General features: G+C 38.2%; 1 protein-coding gene across 2 annotated transcripts; it reads right to left on the reverse strand.

The window, feature by feature from the left end:
* Window positions 1-1055: 1055 nt before the first annotated feature.
* CCR9 (C-C motif chemokine receptor 9) lies at window positions 1056-20104 on the reverse strand. Of its 2 annotated transcripts, none has more exons than XM_074268043.1 (3): window positions 19954-20104; window positions 15543-15579; window positions 1056-2480 (listed from the first exon to the last, which is right to left on the reverse strand). In XM_074268043.1, exons 2-3 carry the CDS (start codon window positions 15555-15557, stop codon window positions 1413-1415), a joined length of 1083 nt encoding a protein of 360 aa, XP_074124144.1. In that variant the 5' UTR covers window positions 15558-15579; window positions 19954-20104; the 3' UTR covers window positions 1056-1412. The 2 variants fall into 2 exon arrangements, with proteins under 2 accessions (XP_074124144.1, XP_074124145.1); XM_074268044.1 differs by lacking the exon at window positions 19954-20104 and adding an exon at window positions 18739-18812.
* Window positions 20105-21353: the final 1249 nt, after the last annotated feature.

Genomic DNA, 21353 nt, shown 5'->3' on the forward strand with positions numbered 1-21353 from the left:
ATTGATGTAGAATACCTCTTTAATACAATACCTCACCTCTTTAAAGGAGAAAGGAGACACGTCAACTTATATCATTTTTGTGTCATAGTTTCAGTTTTGACTTTTACTTTTTGTTGTTCTTTTCATTTACATTGTTATAGTTATGTGTGTGTATTGTTGTATTGATTCTGCTTGTTTCAGTTTGCATCAGTTTATATAAGTTTTCTCACACTTCTCTGGATTGATTATATTCATTATTTTTTTATTGCATAATAACATTTCACTACATTCATATAGGATAATTTGCTTAGCCATTCCCTAATTAATGTGTTTCCACTTTGACTCTAGTTCTTTGCTACTAAAACATGCCATTGGAGTACAAGTATAGCAATGGAGTTTCTGGTAAAAGGGTCTTGAAATTTTAGTTATTCCCTTCACATGGTTCCAAATTGCTGTCCAGAATGTTTGGTCTAATTCACAGATCTACCAACAATGTACTTTTCACCTTTTTCCCCACAACCCAACATTAATTATGTCCCATATTTTGTCATCTTTGGCAAGTTTATGAGTGTGGAATAAAACTTCAGAGTTGTTTTGATATACTTTTTTTGTTGTTGTTAATTTAGAGCTGTCTTTCATATGGTTGCAATTTTTTTTTGAGAATTGCTTGTTTATATCCTTTAATCAATCATCTATTAGAGAATGGCTTTCAGTCTCACATATTGCTGTTAGTTGTCTACAGATCTTGGATATCCCATAACTATATAATGCAAGTATTTTCCAAGTTAAATGTTTTTCTTCTTATCTTAGTTTTATTTTGCTCATGTAAAAGATTTTCAGTTTCATATCATGAAAATTACTGATTTTATATTTTGAATCACCTAATAAGAACTGGAAAACAGCATAAAAGAAATGTACCCTCAGCTGATCTAGAACAGGGTATGAGACCTGAAAGGGAATTACACCTACACCTGTTTCCAGACTATACTGTACAAGGAAGGAAATTGGTTCAAGAAACAGACAAATTCATATGGATTCTCAACCAGAACAGTTAGGAAGAAAAGAAACAGGAAATCCCAAGACAAATACAGTCTTATTAAATCTTTTGCAACTTTAACTACATCATTCTGTGCTATGGTAGTGGTCAGTAAGCAAATGTTTTAATGCTTGAATAAATTTTATAGTCGGAGGTTGACCAGGATGAGTTCTACATAGGAACTATAATGGCTAGCACTGGGAGTGAACCGACTGTCTCCCAGGCTCCTTTGTAAAACATCGAGTTGAGGCAGGTGGAGTCATGGAAGTCTTTTAACTTATTGCAAAGGGATGTTTATGTTTTCCTCTCTTGCGTCTTTTTCTTTTTCCTCCTTTTGGTTGCCTCTTGGGCCAATTGGGTGGTCCACACAGGACAAGATGGTGCTAGAGATGCTCTCTTAGAAGGAGAGGGGTCCAGATGTTGTCTCTTGCATCATGGATGACAACCTTAGGCTCCCTTCTCTCCTGGTGAAGGAGACCCACTGGGACTGGCTGATGCATCCCAGTTTCCTCAAGGTTTTTACAAGATCCTGGCGGAATTTTTTACCCACAAAAACATAAAGATATGGGTTCTGGCAGCTGCGGGAGAATGCAATGGTCTGAGTAACTTGGAAACGGATGCCAGTCTGGGTGAAAATGTCACAGTCCGAAATGAACTTCTTAAGCGAATCGATGATCTGCAGCATCATATTGCTATTGTAGGGAAACTGAGTTAAGACAAAGAGTGTGAGAACTAAGATGATGACTTTTAAGGCTTTGTGCTTAGATGACTTTTTGGTTTGTCGCAGAGTGTGAATGACAATGGTGTAACAGATAAATATGATGATGAGTGGGAGGAAGAATCTCAGAATAAGCTTCAGAATCAAAAGGATGGACTTGAGCTTGTCATTTTCTCTGGGGTAGACCATTGTACAGACTGTGGCGTCAGATTGTTCTATGTCTTGGCTGTACAGGTATTCTGGGATACACAGAGTGATCGCCATCACCCAGACAGCACAACACACCATTTTGCTATAGAGAAGACTCTTCTGTCTCCAAAGATGGGCTTTCCAAGCCTGGGCAATCACGATGCATCTGTCAACACTGATACACGTGATGAACAGCATGGAGCTGTAAAAGTTCATCTCTTGTGTCGCATTGATCACCTTGCACATGACAGTCCCGAATTTCCACTGGTCGGAAGCCTGATCAGCCCAGAAGGGCAGAGTGAGGAGGAAGAGGAGGTCAGCAACGGCCAGGTTCAGCAGGAACACATCGGTCATGGTCTTCACTCTTGTGCAATACCAGTACATAATAATGACTAGATTGTTCCCTAAAGTCCCCACCACAAACATAAGCCAGTAGAAGGGTGGAAGTAAGTACCTGGCCAACCGTCTGGCATCAGTCTTCTCACAGAAGTCATTGTAATTGTCATTGTCACTGTAATTGTAATAATCGAGTGTAGTGAAGTTATAGTCAGACCTAGTCTGCAAAGGGTCAAAAGAGAGAGAATTAAGGAATAAGCATTTATTAAGCACTTATTATGTGTTAAATACTTTACAACTATTCTCTTGTTTGATCCTCACAACAGCTCCCCCTCTCCCTTCTCCTCTCTCTCCTCCTTCCTTCCCCTCCTCTCTTCCCTCCCCTTTCTCTCCCTTTTCTCCCTTTCTTTCCCTTCTTCCCTTCCTCCCCTCCTGTTCCTTCCCATTCCCTTCCTTCCCCTCCTTCCTCCCATCCTTTCCCTTCCCTACCTTCCCTCTCTTCCTCCTATTCTCCATCTCTTTCCCTCCCCTCTTCTCCTGTTTTCTCCCCTCTCCTCTTTTCCACCTGTCTTCCTCTCTTGCTCTTCCTCCCTTTCTCCCCTCCCATTCTCTCCCCTCTCCTCCCTTCTTTTCTCTAACCTCCCCTTTTCTCTCCTCCTCTCCCTTCCTTGGTGTGGGTTAAGATTCCTTTCTGATTCCCAACCCCCATGAATTCCAATGGGAGATATCTGGGCTCTCCCAAGTTCCATTCTAATGATCTGCTCAGGTTTCCCAACCCCCACCCCAAGCACAAATAGTTCCTTATCAAAAAAACCCATTGAATTCTATTCAAATTCTAACCCTGGCTGAAGCCCAAGCCAGAGGCCAACCTGGGACTCCACCCAGGAGCCCCTTCAGATTACCAAAAGCCCCCTATTATAAAAGGTGCAAAACTGGAGTCCACTCTTTGTAGAAGTCCCAAACATGGTATCCTTACACTGGCCATATCAAGGATTTCTGTCCACCGGTGCCAGCCCTGGCCCTGGTGTCTTTCTACCTTTCAACCTTATTTCCAAACCCCACAATAAACCTCTTTTATCAATCTAGGCTTTCGGGTCTGTAAATTCCTTTACAGGGGACTCTTGCGCTGCTACTAGACCTCATTTAACTCTGTATCCTTGCGCCGAATCCAAAGGGGTTGCAGGGGAGCTCCATTTGACTCCCTGTACCCCGAACCTGCCTTAATTAAACCTAATTTCATTTAGATACCCCTTATCTAATTCTCATCATTCTCTCTCCTCCTCTTCCTTCCCCTTCCTCCCTTCACTCTGTTTCCTCTCCTTTCCTGGTGCTATCATTATGCCCCTTTTACAGATGAAAAAATAATAATTAGGCAGGAGTTGAGGGAACTTGCCTGTTATGGGCCAGAACTCTGTACTTAAAACAAGGATTCTTACAAGGTGCTAACTCAGTGGAATTGATGAGACAATGGTTACCTAGTTAATATCTATCTGCTTAATAGTTCTCTAGTTCTTACAACAAATAATGGTTCCCTAGTGATATAATGATTGGTTTTTACTCAGTATACTGTGAATGATCTAATTATAAAAGAGCATATAAACTGGGACAAACTCAGTTAGGATTAGACTCGGAGAAGACAGAGGACTGGAAGCGGAGCTCAAGCCCTGGGAGCCAAGAGATATTGGCTCCATCTCCCACCACCGTGGTGTCTGTCTTCCTGCCTTTCCTCTATTGAGACCAGGGCCCCAGGCAAGGAGACAATAAAGAATTTGGACTTCATCCCTGGCTATTCTCCTGGTGATTACTCTGCTGAAACAAAGGCTGGTCCAGAGACCTCCAGAAAACCATCCAGAACACTACAATTGCCTAGAAGCATCCAGAGAGTAGTGTCTCAGACTGGATGTGAATTCAGATCTTCCTTCCCCTCCTCCCCTCCCATTCCTTCCCTTCCTCACCTTCTCCCCTCTACTTGCTCTACCACTTTTCAGATCGAGGAATTCATAACAAAGGGAGAGCAATAGAGTTAAAAAGGACAAACAATCTGTGCTAAATGCTGGAGAATGAATGTGAGAAATCCTCAGGTCTCTTCTGATGCCCTGAGTCTGAGATAAGATGGAAGGAGCTTCAAACAAAGTGTCCACTTCATCCTGGGATGTATAGATTCTATTATTCTCAGTTTGAGGTTCATTATTAGATTAGATCTAGGGTTTTCAGATGTAGCAGTCAGGCATTTATCTGCTACCAGCTTTGCCAACAGAGCTATACCTAGGGTGAGGAGACTGGGGCTTTGGCTCAGAGTGCCAATTTTTGAGGACACTAATGGCACTTAAAGTCCTTCCAATGCACAGAAATTGAAAAGCATAGCAATGGATAGATAGAAATTAATTAAAATAGGAAGCTGCCAGATCTATAGAAGTCTGGAGCATATTCCCATTATACTCCTGACTCCTCAGATTCTGTGATCTTTTCCCCAATTCTTGACTGAGGGCTTGCTTCCTGCAGTTTGCCCCACCAGCCCCTGGAGATATTTGTTCTGGGCAACCAAACTTCTAGAAATAGTACTATTGATGAGGGAAAAAATGGATCTAGTTATCCTCCAACTGACCCTAAGAACATAGCTAACTTCCCCTCCCCCCACCTCCACTGACACTCAAACACATAACACATAAACTGAGTAGAAGAAAAAGTGGTCATACCCATTAAGGTTGCTCCCTGATTAGATAGGGACACTGTCTATCTTCTTAACCTTGGGGGCATGGACCCTCTTGGCAGTGTGGTGAAACCTTTGGATCCCTTCTCTGAAAAATGTTTGTGGCCCACAATCATATTTGAAGGAGAGGCTAAATTTTAGCTAGAAGGGAGTTAAGAAGGCAATTTTCTTTTTCTATTCAATTTCATGCTCCCTGAAATATTAGGGGTATCTGAGCCCAAATTAAGAACCACTGAGCTGTTTTAGCACATGGTCGGTGACACGGTCAGACACGAACTTTAGTTCCAGCGCACTTGCCCCAATCTGAATCTCAGGCTCTCATAATTAAAGAGTCAGTTTTCCCTTTTGTAAAATGGCCCAACACCCAGGCAATAATTTGAAGAACACCATTGACTCTGAGTAGAAATGAATTAATCTCAGGGAAACAGCTGAACAGAAAACTCTTATTTCTCTTAAGAAAATTTCGGAGCACTGGCTCCATAATTAGGAGACCTGAACCTTTATAATACATATATATGTATGTGTATATATATATATATATATACATACATATATGTGTGTGTGTGTGTGTATAATATAAATGTCTACCTTTGACTTCATTCCCTTTGTGACTTTAGGCAGGTCACATGACATCCCTGGGCTCAGTTTTCTCATCTACAAATTCAAGGGGTTGGACTACATGGTTAATGAATTGTATAAATCAGGATTCCCCTGTAGGGTTCTCAATTGGGGGGTGTCATATCTCATGAAACATATGGACCATATTTAAAATAAAATTTTTAAATGTATAAATGATATCAGTTATTTAATAATTAGTATTTAATATTATTATTATTAAGTGCCTACTATGAGGTTACAAAAGGAGGCAAAAGACAATCCCTGTGCTCAAGGAGCTTGAAATCTAATGGAGAGATCAAGCATACCCATGTGATAAAAGCAACATTTTCTTTTTATCACATGTTCATATAAGCTGTGTTTCCTTGTTATTCTTGCTTGGAAAATTCCTAGTTCTGCAGCTGTAAGGAGCTGCCCAATGATTTGCTTATCTATTAAAGAGTTATGTCTCACATTCATTCTCCAGCATTTAGCACAGATTTTTTGTCCTTTTTAACTCTATTGCTCTCCTTTTGTTATGAAAAGTGGTAGAGCAGGTAGAGGGGAGAAGGGAAGAGAGAAGGTGAGAAAGGGAAGGACTTTAAGTGCAGTTAGTGTCCTCAAAAATTGGCACTCTGAGCCAAAGCCCCAGTCTCCTCACCCTAGGTATAGCTCTGTTTGTCAAAGCTGGTAGCAGATAAATGCCTGACTGCTACATCTGAAAACCCCAGATCTAATTTATAAAATAAATAAATACATAGTAGATAGATAAATTCAGATTTGTGGTACTGTGCCTATGGTTCTTAATTATGTTGAACCATTGGTTGCAATTATAAGCACTTCTTGGCCAGAATTGTGTGTTGATTCAGATTAGGCTAATGTTGTCAAACAGGAATTTATTAATTCAAGAATTAGGTTTTAGCTCTATTATAAAAAGGAATTACTTGTTAGCTTTGGGAAAACCCTAGATCTTATTATGAATTGCCTTTCTGTGAAAATGGGAAGGAATATCCTTGCTAGGAAAGTACCTATTTGTACACCTTTTAATGTTGTATAAATTAGGACATGTATGAATTTAAGGTTTTTATCTCATTTTTTTAGGCAACTGGGGTTAAAGGTCTTGCCCAGGGACACACAGCCTGGAAGTATTAAGTATTTAAGGTCAGACCTTAGGACCAGGGCTCTTTTTGCTCCACCATTCAGCTGCCCCATCCAGCTGCCCCTTTTTATCTCTTTTTGTTGTCCAGCCATTTTTCAATCATGGCTGACTCTTTATGACCCCATTTGGGATTTTCTTGCTTTGTCATTTCTTTTTCCAGCTCATATGACAGATGAGGAAACTGAGGCAAAAACCAGGGTGAAGTGACTTGTTCAGGATCATATAATTACTAAGTATCTAAGACCAGATTTGAATTCAGAAAGACTAATTTTTAAATTAATGACTAATTTTTAAATTTCTTTAAAAAAGGCAATTATTTATGATGATAAAAAAAATAGAAACTTCATCTTAACTAGCAAGATTATAGACCTCATAGAAATCTTCAAGGTCATCTACTCTCATGGCCTTATTTAACAGATGAGTTAACTGAGACTCAAGAGAGGTTAATAATGATAATTGCATTATGTTAACTTTAATACCTGCGAAGTGCTCAACATGTATTGTCTCACTGGTCCTTACAACAAGCCTATGAGACAAGTTCTCCAGGTAGACTTCTTACCACTCCACCGCATTAACTATGGCATGCACCACACAGACAGCCTTTGTTTCAGCTCTGCTCCAGAGATCCATCCAGGTAAATTAGGATATATGAGCCTTTGGCTTGTGACATACTCTGTAATTAGCACTGGGTGGAATTGGATAATTCACTTTGCTTGAGTCCATTCAGTGGTCACCATAATCTCTCCGGAGAGGATATTCTACTTGGGCACAATTGCCAACTGAATTCTCTAGTTTTTCTCATCTTGGGCAATCTTGTCTCGTGCCAAGTATAACCTGTCCTTGCTCTCTAGGCATCTAGCGGCGGCGGAACTGCCACTGCATTCAGCCCTCAAAGTTGACCCAGAATCCAGAGATGAGTCTGTTCTAGTCTGATATAGATCTAACCCCTCGGCATCCATTCTGCATGCTCCCCCAACCCTCGACCCCTACCTCCTCTGAACTTGAAAGGGTAAGAAACTTGGCTTGGATTCCAGGGCTCAGAACTGGGTTTGCAAGTTCCTATTTGTGGGCAGGATGACTGTTTACCATCAAAGGAGACCCTGGCTGCCTCCCTCGGTGTCAACCGAAGCAGCGTGCCCACTGCCCGCCCCCTCTAGGTGTTGTGATTATCATGTCACACAAACAGAAAACTTAAGATGTAAACCCAGGTAATCTCCCAAAGCTCTGAAAACCACAGGGCAGCCAACAGACATTTAAAATTTAAAGAGAACTAGAGGCACGAGCAGGATGTTTGCCTCTCCTGTGGCATCTCAAGCCCCTGTATTTACTTTGCCTCCTATCCTCAGCATTACTCGTCCTCACAGGGCTTGGTTCATAGCAAGCACTTCACAAGTGCCTATAAAGTGATTGTCGATCCTGAAAAGAGCTGGAATCATCAGGAAGGAGCGCCTATGAAAGTGCATTGGAAAGTATAAAGATGGGTTATTATTTTATAACTCTGTACAATATTAATAACCTCACATTCATACTGCACTTTAAAGTTTGCAAAACATTTTACAAATTTTCAGTTCTTATAAAAATATGGGTGGGCACTACTATGATCCCCATTTTATGAGTGAGAAAACGGAGGCAGAGTATAAGTGACTCAATCAGGGTCACACAGCTAGTAAGTGTCTGAGGCTGGATTTGACTCCAGATCCCACACTCTACCCACTGTGCAACCCGTCGGGATGGGATGAAGCCTGTAAAGGAGTTAGCCTTGGCAATAGGAGTGAAGGAGGAGACACAGAAGAAAGATGTCTTAATGACATGAGATGGGGGGGGGGGAGAAGAAAGGGAAGAGATTCAATTTTTCTCAGTTATTCAGTCAATAAGGTGGAGAAAGAGAATGCCATGAGAAGCCCAAGGAGAGAAAAAAGTTTGAAATCGACATTGTGGTGAATGAGACAGTGAGAGAATGAGAAAAGAACAGGATTACCTTGCTGCAGTGAGTGCCCGGTGGGGACTGAATAAAAGGTAATAAAACTCTGTTTGCCTCAGATTCCTCAACTATAAATTGGGGATGGTAATATTATCCGGGATCGTTGTGTGGATTCAATGACTGTGTCTTTTCTTCTCCAACTATCACTGCTGCTTTCCCCCTAGTCAACAGTCTCTCCTTACCTTTTCCAGAACCTCAAACACACTCCTATCTCCCCCATTCTTTAAAAAATGTTCATTTGGCCCCAAGATCCCTGCTAGATTTATATTGCTCTCCTCCTTCTCAGCTAAATTCCTTGAGGAAGCCATCTGCACCAGGTGCCTCTACTTCCTCAATGTTCTCATTCTCTTTTAACCCTAAATCCTAAATCTGACTTCCAGTCTTATCATTCTGATGAAATTGCCTTCTCCAAAGTTAACAACGATCTCCAGTGGCCAAAGCTAATGACTTCCTCTAAATCTTCATCCTTCTTGACCTCTTGGCAGCCCTTGACATTGGTGGTCAACTTCTCTTTCTTCTCAAGGTTTTTTTGTGACACTGTCCTCCTTGGGTTTGTCCTTTACCGGCCCAATCATGTTCCGTCTCCTTTGCTGGATCATCATACAAGTCCCACCTACTAATCATGGTGGTCCTGAAGTTTTATCTTGGATTTTCTTCTTGTTTCCTTCTACTTAGTGAGCCTTCCCAGGCTTCCTTTAAATCCCAACTAAAATCTCAACTATTACAAGATTTTCCTAAATCTCCTTAACTCCAGTGCCTTCGCTCTCTGAATTATCTCCTTTCTGCCCAGTACAAAGCTTGTTTGCATACACTTGGACAGGAGCTATCTTTAAGCCCTTTTTTAGCACCCAGCCTGGCACATAGATGATTAATGAGTTTTTATTGACTGATGCATTCATCATTGGGTTCAATTATCATTTCCTTGATTTCTTTCTTTCTTTTTTTTTTTTTTTTTTTTTCTTGAGGCTGTGTTAAGTGTCTCAGATCAGATTTGAACTTGGGTCCTCCTGAATTCAGGGCTGGTGCTCTATCCACTGCGCCACCTAGCTGCCCCAATTATCATTTCTATGTAGAAATTCCCAGATTTGTAGATCTAGTACCGTCTCTTCTGAGCTACAATCTTATATCATTATCTTTGGATATCTTGAAATCAAATAGGGAAGTCAAACTCAACAAGTCCAAAACCGAACTCATTATCTTTCCCTCAAATCCTTACTTTTCCTCCTATAGGCAAAAAGGTAAAATCACTGGATCCAAAATCAAGAAAACCTGAATTGAAATTTAACCTCAGAAACTCTCTAACTGTTAAGTCACTTAACCTCCATCTGCCTCAGTTCCCCTATATGTAGAATGAGAATGATAGAAGAATTCATCTTCCAGACTTGTTTGTGAGGATCTGTCAGAAATATATGTAATCACAGTGCCAGGTACATAGTAGACACTTATGGTTATTCTCTTCAGGCTACCATGAGGTAAGTTGTTAAACTTACCTTTGCAGCAAGTTCTTAAATAGTATTAATAGTGTGATGACCACAACAAACAATTCTTCACAGAATAAGGAAAGTTATACACTTGTTTTGTTTAAATATTTGTTAAGAACTTCTTAGGAGATAGAATAATACACAGGATATTTATGTTTTTCTTGGTTCTATTTATGACTTCCCTAGGAAATGGGTTTTCTCACATAAATATTCACACACATACACACAAACAAGAAAAAATTCACAAAACAATAACATATTACAGTGGTAAAGAAAAAAAGGATGAGCTTTTATAGTGGAGGGGAAGATGGAGGAGGTGATAGGGACTGCTTGAACCTTATTCTGATTGGAATTGGTTCAAAAAGGAATTAACACACACTCAGTTGGGCATAGAAATTGTCTTATTCTATGGGAAAGTGGGAGGGAAAGGGGATAAAAGAAAAGAGGGTGGGGCTGAAAGAAAGAAGGACAGATTGGCAGAAGTGGTAGTCAGAAGCAAAACACTTTTGAAGCGAGTCAGGATGAAAGAAGAGAGAAAAATAGGATAAATGGGGGGAATAGGATGGAGGGAAATAGTAATCATAACTGTGAAAAAATTATAACAGGTTTCTTCACTGAAGGTCTCATTTATTTATAAAATTTATAATTTATAAATTTATAATTTATAAAAATTTATAATTTATAAATTTATAAAATAAGAGCTATTACCCAATTGAAAAATGGTCAAAAGATATGAGTAGATATTTTTCAGATGAAGTAATCAAAGTTGTCTATGGCCACATTTTTAAAAATGCTCTAAATTTACTATTGATTGGAGAAATTCAAATTAAAATATTTCTGAGAAATATATCTCTCCTATTAGATTAGCTAATAGGACAGAGAAGGGAAATGACAAATATTGGAGGGGACGTAAGAAATTTGAAACACTAATGTACTGTTAATGGAGTTCTGAACTGATTCAACCGTTTTGGAGAGCAATTTGGAACTATGTCCAAAGGGCAATTGAACTGTGTATACATAGCAATACCATTACTAGATCTCTATCCCAAAAGAGAGAAAAAACAAAAAGAAAAAAGACCTCTATGCACAAAAATATTTATAGCAGCTCTTTTCTGGTGGCAAAGAGCTGAACATGAGGAAATGCCCATCAATTGGGGAATAGCTGAACAAGACATGATTGTGATGGAATACTATTGTGCTATAAGAATGGATGAGCAGGATGATCTCAGAAAAACCTGGAAAGATTTACATATATTGATGTAAAATGAAAGGAGCAGAACCAGGAAAACATTGTATACAGTGATAACAATATTGTAAATGATCAACTATGAATGACTTAGCTTTCTCAGCAATACAAAGATCAAAGACATCTCTGAAAGTTTTCTGATGAAAAATGTTATATCTATCCACAGAAAAAACTGATGGAGTCTGCATGCAGAATGGAGTATTCTTTTTTAAATTTTCTTTATTTTTCTTGAGATTTTTTTTGGTCTACATTTTCATTTACAATATGACTAACATAAAAATATGTTTTGCATGACTACATATATATATGTAACCTGTACCAAATTGTGTGCCTTCTCAATGAGGGAGGAAAAGAATGGAGGGAGAGAATTTGGAATTCAAAATTTTAAAACAAATGTTTAAAAATTTTTACATATAATTGGGGGAAAATAAAATAATAAATAAGTATTTTTTTAAAAAGAAAAGACTGGAAATTCTGAAATTTGTTTTCCATTTCTAGGCCTATTGTAAATATTAGTTTCTCTAAGCAGCCCTAATTCAGGAATTGTGACCAGTCTTGCTCCAATTTGAGAAATTCAAACTTATAGAATTCATAGACATTATATTTCCTGGTAGGAACTATGATAAAGGCAAAGACTTTAGTTCCAAGAAATGTGTAATTAGAAGGCAAAATAAAAAATCCTAATGGATGAATCTGCTATGTTAGGACACTAACTTGTTAACTAACTAGCTACTAATTAGGTAACTAGTAGTATCCTAAATTAATCCCCTTTCACACTTCTGGTTAAATATCCCTTCTGATATTAAGTAGAAGGCAAGTGATTGTTAGGTGAAAAATAAATCATCTGTATTATGTATATGGCTCAAGGGAAATGGGTTTTCTTTTGGTTGGCAGTTGAATTAAGAAAAGGTAGGGGAGAAACAGAAAAGAGAATTTTTCATAGCCCTTCAGCTTAAAGGGACATCAAAATATATCATGTCCAGCCTCTTCATTTAACAGATGTGGAAATGAAGGTCCACAGAGATGAATGACTTATTGGGGAATAACACCATAGAGGACAGAGCCAGGAATCAAACTAAGGGCTTATAACTCAGAGTCATAAGAAAACTATTTTCTCTTCTCAAAAGCTTAAATTTTTCATATTTTCCCCACCGGTCAGAGCCTTTCTGACTTTCTGTTTTCAAAAGAATGTTAAGGGTGTCAAGTCTACAAATTGCTAATAAGTTAAAATTGTGAGAACTTTGTGAAATTACTCAATAATTTCAAGCATCATGCTTCAGTGGGGAAAGCCCTGAGTTAAGAATCAGAGCCTGAGCTTTCTCATTCACTGCTGGTGTGAGCCAGGGGAAGTAACTTCATCTCTCAAATTCCATAAAATTTGGAACTTGGATTAAAATAAATCACAACCTTTACATGCCTTCTGATCCTAAATCCCACCCTGACTCTGGGGCTCCATTTGCCTGGGTTTTATCATCTGGAAAGTGCAACTTGATGGAATGAACGCTACTTCCCTTTCCTTTGGAAGTAGTTGTTTTGTAACCAACAGATGACTTAACCAAACCTTAATATCTATTTCACTTGCCAATATTTTTCTAAAATGGACTTTCAATTGGGCTTACTAAAGCAGTACCCGAGACAGCTAGGTGGTATAGCATATAGAGTGCGGGACCTAAAGTCAGAAAGTCTCATCTTCTGAGATTAAATCCGACCTCAGACACTTACTAGCTATATGACCCTGAGCAAGTCATTTAACCCAGTTTGCCTCAGTTTTCTCATCTGTAAATAAACTGGAAGGAAATGGCAGACCACTCCATCTGCCAAGAAAACCCCAAATGGGATCATGAAAAGTCAGAACATGACTGAAACTTACTGAACAAGAACAAAAGTAGTGTCTCCCATACCTATCATATTAGCTTAAATTATATGGTAATGGATAGGAATGATTGTTTAATAAGACTTATGTGCTTAGTAAAGCAGGGAATTCTCCCTCAATTCGATTCCTAGCAGAGATTTAAATCTCTATAAATCAGCTTAAATCAGCCCTCCTTTCCTTATAAGAACAACATTTACATAGCAATTTTAGGTTTGCAAAGTACCTTATTAACTCATTTGTTCTGCATAACCACCCTAAGAAGTATGTGCTTTTATTAATCTCATTATTATTATTATCATATTATACATTATTATTATCTCCATTTTATAGATGAGAAAACTGAGGCAGAGCTAAAGTGATTTGTCCAAAATCATATAGATAGTAATTATCTGACCTCAGAGTTGAACTCATTCTTCCTAACTAAAGAAGACTTGCTTTCTTGCCTCATTCACTTTATGAGCATGTTGACTACTAATTGTCTACAGGGGATCTGGGTATGGATGTGATTGAGAAAGTGTAAAGAGAAAAGGATGACTCCGAGGTTGTGAACTTCAGTGCCTGGAAGGATGGTGGTCTCCAAGACAGAAAAAAGAAACTTAGGGATGAATTTGAAGAGGAAGACCTGATGAAGACAGGATATGTGGATCTGGGAATCATTTGCATGGGAATGATAATCACAATACAAGGGTGCAAGCAAACAGACAAAAGACCCGAGTTCAAATTCTAATCAGTCTTTCCCAGTGATTTGGTCAAGTTGTATCATTTCTTTGTGCCTCAGTTTCCTTATCTGCAAAATGACTGGAAGACCCTAAGCTTCCTTCTAGCTCTGAATCTATGAATATATGATCTTTCTGGAATGACCCGATTTTTTTTGTCTATTGATTTTATGTTTTGGGGAGAATATTTTCTACAATATTTAGTATTCAGCGTGAATATTTTAAAAGCAGTAGCTTTTAAACACCAAAAAATATCTATACCCTATTCTAATATGGGAATTTGTTTTGCTAAATCATGATTATTTGTTGCAAAAGATTTAATTTTCTAGTAGGTGAGAGATACAGTTGGAGGAAGAAAAAAATTGATTACTGAACAAAAATGAAATTTAACTTAAAGATGGATAACTTGTATGTTTTTACAAAATCCCCTACTTACCTAAGAAAACTGAGGTCTTGCCTTTCAAGGAGTTTACAAATATATGTATCGCTCTAGAAGTAACTTTGGGAAGGAAAATCAGAGAGAGAAATCTAGTGACCCCCCAAGAGACTAGAGGTCCAGTTCAAGCACATTCCCAAGCTCTGCTCATGAATGTCTGGCTTCCCTTTGTGCTATCTCCAAACAATCTAGTTGTATGAGTTACAGCACGGTCCGTGAGCTATTGTGCAGTGACCTATAGGTGAGGAAGGGCATGCTTAAAAACAAATAAGGCAAGTTCCTGGCATTGACAAGGAACTGGGGAAGGGACCAGATTGAATAGGAAAGAAAGAAGAAAGCACATTTATTTAATGCCTACTCTGTGCTAAGGTACTATACTGAGTCGTACAAATCTTTTCTCATTTGATTCTTCCAATCCCCTCTGAGGAAGGCACTATTCTTAACCCCATTTCACAGCTAAGAAAACTGAGGTTAAATGACTTGTCCAGAGTCACATAGCTAAGTGTCTAAGGTGAGATTTGAACTCAGAATATGAGAATTCCTTACTCCAGACACACCCAATGACCCTAATTCAAGCTAAGTGGGATCTAGCTATATAGAAATCTAGGCTTGAAGCTAGGAAGATCTGGCTCTGTCAAATATTGGCTTGTAATCCTGGGCAACCCCTCCTGGATCACTGCCTTATCATGGCTCCAGTCTCAATCCCAGTCTTAAAATGCAAATCCCTGTGGGCAGAGAAGATTAAAAAATACTGGACAAGATGATCCTTGCCTTTGAGGAGCATATATGTGAGGGAGAAAGAACATGGACACAGATAAGCATAATACAAAGTTGGATGTAATCGAGCTAATGAAATTTCCAGATACAGTATCCTGGGAAAATACACGTTCATTAGAAGAATCCAGGAGGGCTTCAGAGAGGAGCCACTTCAAGTGTCCAACAATGCATTGTTCTATACTTTGGTAGAGAAAGGAGCTTCACTGAGACAAGATACTCTCTGCTAGTTTGAGATATTGAATCACAGTCCCCAGTCACAATCACCAAAGCCAATCTAGTAGAAACTGGGGAATTAATATAACAGTACTCACCATGAAATCAGTCATGTTTGCTCAGGCGGAGACTTGTCTTTAGAAGGAAAGCACCAAAAAATGCAAAACAAAACAAAAAAAGCAATGAGATAACTCGCAAAAGATCCACACACACACCACAAATATTTCCACATCAGCCAATCAGGGTTAACACTTGAAAGCTAGACACTGCCCAGTCTCCTAGATCTTCCCTATAGGAGTAGGATGGAGCCTATCCTAAAGTTCCATCAAGTTCCAGAGGCAAAATGGGAAAAAGTCCATGAAACAGCTTAGACATCGAAAGAGAATGAGAGATGGACCACCTCTAAATCTGTTACTGTGCATGGTCCAATTTACAAGGGCAAGATTGGCTAGCATTGAAACACAGCCAGTCAGCTATAATAAAGAAAGACCTGTGCTTGCTGGGGTTCATGTGTGTGCGCTTAACCCCTTATTTACTTCAATCTGGCTTCCTGTTGCATTCAATTTTGCTGAATATCTTTCCTCCCCAGTTGTCTGCTTAGATTTTTTTTTTTAATAGGGAGATTTGATGATGAAGATTTCTGAGATCCAAACTAATGGTCCTGAAAAAGTAGGACACTTAATAGCTGGGTGATCCTGGGCAAGTCACTGTTTCCTTAGTTTTCTCATCTGTAAAATGAGCTGGAGAAGGAAATGGGAAAAAAAAGCAATTTCTGGAGGGGAGGGTTCTAGAAGCTAATTATCCCATTATGAAATAATTAATAGAGAAGTTTATGTGAAAGAGAATGGGATAGACTCAAACACTCACCTTCAGTGAAATATTGCTTCTACCTAGAATGAGATAGCCTTTTAATATTTGTCTTTAATAAACCTAGGATAGAAGGATTCTCATTTTCTTGGATGCCCCATGGGATCTATCTACATAATGAAAGGAAATCCTTTTTTTTTTCTCCCAATACTTCTCTTTATAATCTTCATTCATTCATTCATTTATTCTTTTCTTTTACTTTTCCTTCTTTCTAGACCTCATTCATTCATTTTTCTTTTCTTTTCACTTTCATTCTTTCTAGTCTTCATTCTTTTGTTTAAATTAAAAAAGAACTAAGGGCTTGCTGTATGCAGAAAATTATGCTAAATACTATACAAAAGTTTTATAAGCGCCCAGTTTTACCTTGAAAGGATTTTGTTGTTCAATCATTTTAGTCATATCCACCTCTTTGTGACCCTATTTGTTTGTTTGTTTTTGGCAAAAATACTGGAGTGGTTTGCCATTTCCTCTTCCAGCTCATTTTACAGATGAGAAAACTGAAGCAGAGCTAAACAACTTGCTCAGCATCACCCACCTTCTGGCTTCAGTGTCTGAAGCCAGATCTGGATGAATGAAGATGATTCTTTCTAATTCCAAGCCTAATGCTCTATCCATCGTACCACCTAACTGAAAGGATTTGCATTGGTTTATTTGGACATGGAAGGAAGTAATGAAATATTCAGAGGGAAATGAAAAATTTACATAGATGCAGAATGAAACAAACTAAATCAGCAGAGCAATAACATAATAAACAATATATAGAAAAGAACAATAAGACAAAACTGAATTCTATGCAATTATAATGTCCAAACTGTAGGGTGAAGACCTTTTTAATGCCCCTTTTTTGTTGGAGAGACGGGAGACTACAGGTATAAAATATTTTTGTTGTTGAACATGGCTGACATGTTCATTGGCTTTTCTGAGCTTTTTAAAAGTATCTTTGTTGAAAGGGAAGGCTTCCTGGTTAGAAAAATAAATAATATATAAAAACAAAAGGCATAAGTAATTTTTCAAAATGATCTTTACACAAGAATACTATGGATGGGAGTTATGTCTCTCATGCTGGTAAATCAGACATTACTATAAGATATAGACCAATTTTCATTGAATAATGAAAAGCACAGGGGCTAAGTTCTTTGAATATTTGAATCTACCAGTATGCAAGTCTCAGAGACAGCTTTTCAAATTCCTTTTTATTTTTCCTTTAAAATGCGTTAAATGGAGAGGAAGAAATTTTCTACTGCATGCAACATTTGAAGGGTAAAAGAGCTACATTATTTGTCTGTTGAAAGTTAACCGATGTTGATTTTCAACAAAACCCATATTCAGTGATTCCACCAATCTCTTCCTCCATCAGTATAAAGGGGCCTCATTGTGGTTGCCATGGCAATCCTAAATTGGAACAGCTTCATGCTGTTCTTGTTTGCTGCACCTGGGCTATGACACTACGCATCTCTGTTTACAAGGAACATGCTAAATTTTTCTTTGCTCCCCCCAACTACAAAGGGTGATAGCTAGAGAGACTTAACTAGAGGAGTCATAGAGATTTCTGGTCCAGTCATAAATGGCAGCACATTAGTAGAATTCACCATTGTCTACTCATTTGGAATTGTGTATCTATCTCCCACTTGCCTTTACTCACCTAGCCCAGATATTCAACCTAGGATCATAGATTTAGTTTTTAGGGTTCCAGAGTTTATCTAGTCCAAATCCCACCTTACTTTACAGATTAGAAAATAAAGCTAGACAATGCAGTGACCCGAGATAATTCCAATACACTTGGGATAGAAAGAGCCATCTACATCCAAAGAGAGAACTATGATGACTGTATGCAGATCAAAGCATATTATTTTCACCATTTTTGTTTGTTTGCTTGCTTTTTCTTTCTCATGGTCTTTTCCCTTTGATTGGATTTTTCTTGCACAACATGGCAAATAAGAAAATATGTTTAAAAGTATTGTACATATATAACCTAAATCAGATTGCTTGGCATTTTTGGAGAGGGGAGAAGTAAGGAGAGGTGGGGAGAGAGGAAGAAAAAAAATTAGAAAACAAAATCTTGCAAAAATGAATGTTGAAAACTATCTTTACATGTATTTAGAAAAATAAAATACTTTTGGGAAAAAACAAATAACAACAAAAAGAAACTAAAGCTAGAGATAAAATAACTTAAGCTCACAAAAGGTAACAAGAAATGGAATCAATATTTGAAACTAAGGTCAAAACCAGAATTTCTTACACTAAGCTACACAGACTCAATTAAAACCAGTCAATAAATATTAATTGGATACAAATGTGCTAGGTAAGCTAGGCAGAACGATATAGTCCTAAAGACTTGGGAGTAAACATTTGATGCTTATTCTCTTGTGGAATCATTCTTTCTACTTGTGTGATGTTGAGCAAGCTGATAAATTCCATGGGTCTTACTTTCATCTGCAAGATGAGGAGCTTGGACTAGATGGCTTTCCAGGTTCTTTCTTATCCTAAATCTGTGATGGAATATTCTTGCCCTCTACGTGCCTCAGGTTTTCCTATTTTTATGAGGGAAATCTTTTGATTGGCGAATTCTCTGAAACAGATGGGAGTTAGCTGCTAATTATGGACCAAAAGTAATTTGAGGTTTTTAGGGAATAAAAATCTCAAGAGCTAGAATCAAAATGTCTGCACTGGAACTGTCCAAGAGCTGCTAGAGAGAATAATTCATCTGAATTAATTTAGGAGGGTGAGAGGATAAATAAGACAGAGAAAGATTTGTGCTATCTTCTCAATTTCCCAGGGATCAATTGAATACACCCCTGTTTTTTCTGAAACTCCTCGTAGAATAGAAAGGAAGAAAGGAAGTGGAGTGGATGCAAGCAGAAATGGACCGATCTAGCCTTGGGTAGAAAGTCCACCTGAGTACAAGGGATTTTTGAGTTCAGACTCCCCTAACTAGAAGGTGGTCATCAGTTTACCCAATCTCACAATTATTATAAGTGCTTTTCTAGTCCTGGATCTCAAGGTTATTTGACCTATGACTGCCTACTATGGAATAATTTTGAAATGAGTTTCAGTTGTAGGATTACGAGGGACCTTAGAGGTTGTTTCCTTCAACTTCTTCATTTTGAGTTAAGTGATTTGCTTAAAGGTAAACAGCCAGAAAATGAGAGCCAGAATTCAAATGTGCATCCTTTCACTTCAAATCCAGTATTCTTTACAGCATATGGTGTTGCCACTTTTATTCTAGGATCTGTTCAGTTACCATGGAGTGCATTATATGCTGGGGAGGCTTGCTAAATAGAAAATATTTTTTTAAAATAAAATATCTTTAAGAAAAGTCAGGGAAGCTGAAGCAAAAACTCTCTCTGCCTGTAGTTAGTTCCCAAATATATTTATCACATTATACCTTATATGAAAATTCTTTCTGTACAAAAAACTAAAAAATGACATACTCATAGCAAGGACTATGTCTTCACTCTATTAGTGTCTTCCACAGGGCATTCTAGCCTGGTCCCTTGCACAGAGCAGGAATTAGTAAGTAGAATTTGTGAGAGTTTTTTTTTTTTTTTTTGACACATTGGTCAGTGGTTTGGGATTGAGCCCAAAAGGGGATATTCCGGAAGATAGATGTAGGAGGAGAAAAAAGGAGAGAAAGTCACTTACTAGCTCTGAGATGCAGCTCCAGCTGAGACCGTCTATCTGCTATAGGTAGGCAGGTGAGGTGAAAGGTTTCGCCAGTTCTCACCTCTGCCCACTCCTTTCTCACTTGTAGCACTTCTCCTGCTGATCCACCTTTTCTTGAGCTCTATTGCAGCAGCTGCCTGCAAAAAGCATTAAAAACAAAAAAAGAAAGCCACCTCCTCTCATTTCCCAGTCACTGGTGGGATGGCCCAAGAGGGGTGGGGACCCATCTTCTTTGACATAACATGGTCAAACCAGATAGAATCTTTTTTTTTTTTTTCTTTCATGGTGAAGATTTCCAGATTCAACTTCCTCATTTAACTGATAGGGAAACGAGAGCCCAGGGCAATAGAGTCACACAATTTATAAACAGCAGAGCTAGGATTTCAGCCTAGATCCTCTGAATCCAAACCCAGTGGTTTTTTTTTTTTTGTTGTTGTTGTTTGTTTGTTTGTTTTGTTTTGTTTTTAAATTACAAATTTACCCTCTCTCTCTCCTTGTCCCTCTCTCCCAATATGGTTGCTGACTTTGGTTAAAATGCCATCTGATGATTGCTTATCACTAGCATCACTAAATCGACTACTGAGCACTTTTTTAAAAAAGGGACCTGACCTTCTGGAACCATTCAAATAATTAGCAAGTATGTATTAAGTGACTACTTGTTAAGTGACTAGACTTGTGATGCTAGGTCCTGGGAATACAGATATGGTTCCAGTGGAAAGAACAAAGAAGTCTAAATAACTACAACATTTTTTTTTTTTTTTTTTTTTTTTTTTTTTTACCATGAGTCCCTTGGGACTGTCTTTTATTATTGCACTGCTAAAAATAGCAAAGTCATTCACAATTCTTCATTATACAATATCATTGTTACTGTGTACAATATTTTTTCCTGGTTCTTCTTCATTTACTACAAAGTAATTTTGAAGAACATTGATAGTTGGGGATAGGTGGTTGGGAAGGGCTTCATGTATTAGATGACATCTGAACAGGATTTTGCAGGAAACTAAGAATTATAAATTGGGAAGGTAAGGAGGGACTGTATTTCAGGCCTGAAAGGGGAGGTGGAAGGGCATGGATGAGGAGCAGAAAAGAGCCTAGATTGATTAGAGCATGGTATATAAAAGGAAGTTCAAAATCTGGAAAGGTTTAACAGGAGCTAGATCGTAATGGACTTTATTATTTTTTACATTTAACTTTTATTCTATTTTTCTCAATTACATGTAAACAAAAACAATAACACATCTTTTTTAAAATTTGAATTCCAAACTGTCTCCTTCCCTCTCTCCCCTACTGTCTCCTTAAGAAGACACAAAATTTGATATAGATTATATGCGTGCAGTTGCACAAAACATTTCCAATTTACCCATATTGCAAAAGAAAAA

This window comes from Sminthopsis crassicaudata, chromosome 5, assembly GCF_048593235.1.
Source record: "Sminthopsis crassicaudata isolate SCR6 chromosome 5, ASM4859323v1, whole genome shotgun sequence".
In the NCBI taxonomy this organism is placed as follows: Eukaryota; Metazoa; Chordata; class Mammalia; order Dasyuromorphia; family Dasyuridae; genus Sminthopsis; species Sminthopsis crassicaudata.